This window comes from Cebus imitator, unplaced genomic scaffold (genome assembly GCF_001604975.1).
Source record: "Cebus imitator isolate Cc_AM_T3 unplaced genomic scaffold, Cebus_imitator-1.0 Scaffold266, whole genome shotgun sequence".
NCBI lineage: Eukaryota > Metazoa > Chordata > Mammalia > Primates > Cebidae > Cebus > Cebus imitator.
In genome coordinates, this window is record NW_016107581.1 from 1,190,037 (window position 1) to 1,192,822 (window position 2,786).

General features: G+C 57.5%; 1 protein-coding gene across 1 annotated transcript in view; it reads left to right on the forward strand.

Moving 5' to 3' along the window:
- The window catches only part of NOP53 (NOP53 ribosome biogenesis factor), a 13,324-nt gene that overhangs the window by 3,892 nt on the left and 6,646 nt on the right, over positions 1–2,786 (forward strand). The window contains exons 3-5 of the mRNA XM_017500429.2: positions 770–878; positions 1,419–1,618; positions 2,019–2,089. Coding sequence (XP_017355918.1) covers positions 770–878; positions 1,419–1,618; positions 2,019–2,089 — 380 coding nt within the window. The remainder of the gene's footprint in view (positions 1–769; positions 879–1,418; positions 1,619–2,018; positions 2,090–2,786) is intronic.

The window sequence follows — 2,786 nt, forward strand, 5'->3', positions numbered from 1 at the left end:
TTTAGTAGAGACGGGGTTTCACCATGTTGACCAGGATGGTCTCGATCTCTTGACCTCGTGATCCACCCGCCTCGGCCTCCCAAAGTGCTGGGATTACAGGCTTGAGCCACCGCGCCCGGCAGTTACTGCTTTTAACTGTTAGGGTTTTGAAGTAAAAACCATAGGGACCTTTGGGGGAGGAAAACGGCAGTGAAAACCAGAGAACTGGAAGTGATGCTGAGGAGTGGCCGTCCCGGCTCTCAAGTCCAGTTCTGTGGCCCTCCCTGGGCTTCAGTGTCAACTGATGACTTGCTTTCTTTCCTTTTTTTTTTTTTTTTTTTTTTTTTTTTTTTTTTTTTTTTTTTTTTTTTTTTTTTTGAGATGAGATCTCACTATGTTGCTCAGGCTGATCTCAAACTCCTGGGTTCAGGCGATCCTCCCACCTCAGCCTCCCAGAGTGCTGGGATTATAGGTGTGAGCCACCATACCTGGTCCTCTTCCCTCTTTGTCTGGGAGACCCTCGTATGTGGCTGTGGGCATGACCATTCGTGTCCCCAGCACAGGGCCTGCTTCCCGCTGGCCCAGCACTTGGTTGTGGAGGGTCAAGGCTTGAGCACCTTGAGCCTTACCTGGGGGGTCCTCTGCCTCCGGGTAGGAGCCTGGGGACCTCCAGGTCTCCTGGGGTGACATGGGACGCAGTTCTGATGGCTCCCCTGGAGCTGAATGGGGTGGGCGGCCTTCGGCAGTGGGTAGGCCCGAGGCCCTGACTCCTTCTCTTTTCCACTCTCAGGGCTGACGCAGAAGAGAACCAAAGTCCAGAAGAAGTCACTGCTTCTCAGGAAGCCCCTTCGGGTTGATCTCATCCTTGAGAACACATCCAAAGTCCCTGCCCCCAAAAAGTGAGTGTCCCAGCACCTCCTTTCTCTCCAGACTCTGGGGGCAGTAGGTGAGGGTCATTTGGAGGGAGGGCAGGGTCAGGTTTGGGCTTGGGAGTGCAGATTGGAGGGAGTGGGTCCACGTGCCCTGGTGCTGGGCTCAGGCAGGTGAGGAGGGGCCGGACGGGAGGCGTGTTTAGGAGGCGCGTCAGGTGGGACCTGGGGGTGTGAGCGGGTGAGAGGGCAGACAGCTGTGCTTGCCGTGAGATGGGGGTGTGGAGGAGGAGGGATTTTGGGTGATGCTGAGGTTGGTTTTGACATGTTGGTGGGAGGTGTCCTGTACAGGGCATTGCTTCATTGAGTCTGGGGCTCCGAGTGGGGGCCTGGGCTGGAGACAGACATGGGGAGAGGGGTTCTCTGAAGAGGAGGCGGAGCGCTGCTGTTTGGAGAGGGGTGTTGCGGGGGGGTGCTTTGATGGTGGAGGAAGCCCGCCAGGGTAGATGCTTGGCTGCTGCTCAGGCCACCACCTCACCCGCTACACTTGTGTCACCTCTCCCCGACCAGCATCCTTGCCCACCAGGTCCCCAACGCCAAGAAGCTCAGGCGGAAGGAGCAGCTATGGGAGAAGCTGGCCAAGCAGGGCGAGCTGCCCCGGGAGGTGCGCAGGGCCCAGGCCCGACTCCTCAACCCTCCCACAGCCAAAGCCAAGCCCAGGCCCCAGGATACCGTGGAGCGGCCCTTCTACGACCTCTGGGCCCCAGACAGTGAGTGATCCTGCTGTCACCTGTGAATGGGGATAGGACTGCCATGTGCAGTTGTGTGTGTTGTGCTCTGCACAAGAGTACAGTGTGCAGGGGGTGCTCTGTGGGTGCTTTGGTGACCTCCCGGCAGAGTTGAGCATTCTGAGGGGGTGGCCATTTCCCACGCACCTTTTCCGTTCCTGAGTTGTGAGGCCCCTGCCTTCAGCCTTGGCCTCCTCCACTTCCTGAACCATCCAGACACAGATTTGTCGTGGTGGTCAAGGCTCCTTGGGGTCTGAGAATCAGTCCTTCCCTCACCTGAGCTTCAGTGTCACCTTTTTGAAATGGGGAGGGATTGCGGGGAGCCCTTTGGGGCCTCTTCCGTGCTGGGAGTGCACCCCAGCTTCCCTTGCTGTGTCCACAGACCCCTTGGACAGGCTGCTGGTTGGCCAGGATGAGTTTTTCCTGGAGCAGACCAAGAAGAAGGGAGTGAAGGTGAGACGTGTGGGAAGGCGTCCTTGGGGACGGGAGGGTGAGGAGGGCCAGGAGCTCCCGGGGGTTCCAACAGTGGAGTCTCAGTCTCGGAGCCCTTCCGTCCCGGTGGCCGGGAAGCCCGTGCTGGAGCCAGATGGCTGGGATTCCCGTCCCAGCTCCAGTGCTGGCTGATCCTGGGAAGGTGGTCTAACTTCTCTGTGCCCTGTATCTTCCTCTGAAATGCAGACGAGGACTGGGCGCGGTGGCTCACGCCTGTCATCCCAGCACTTTGGGAGGCTGAGGCAGGTAGATGACCTGTGGTCAGGAGTTTGAGACCAGCCTGGCCAACATGGCGAAACCCTGTCTCTACTAAAAATGCAAAAAAATAGCTGGATGTGGTGACATGTGGCTGTAATCCCAGCTACTTGGGAGGCTGAGGCAGGAGAATGGCTTGATTCTGGGAGGTGGAAGTTGCAGTGAGATCGCACAATTGCACTCCAGCCTGGGCAACAGGAGCGAGACTTCGTCTCAAAAGAAATAAAAAATAAAAAAGATGAAATACAAAAGAAATAGTACTTAGATCACGGGCCTGTTGGGAGAGGTTAAAGAGGTAGCGCCTGAGAAGGAGGAGGAGGGCGTCTGTGAGGAGGAGGGGGTGTCTGTGAGGAGGAGGAGGGCGTCTGTGAGGAGGAGGGGGTGTCTGTGAGGAGGAGGAGGG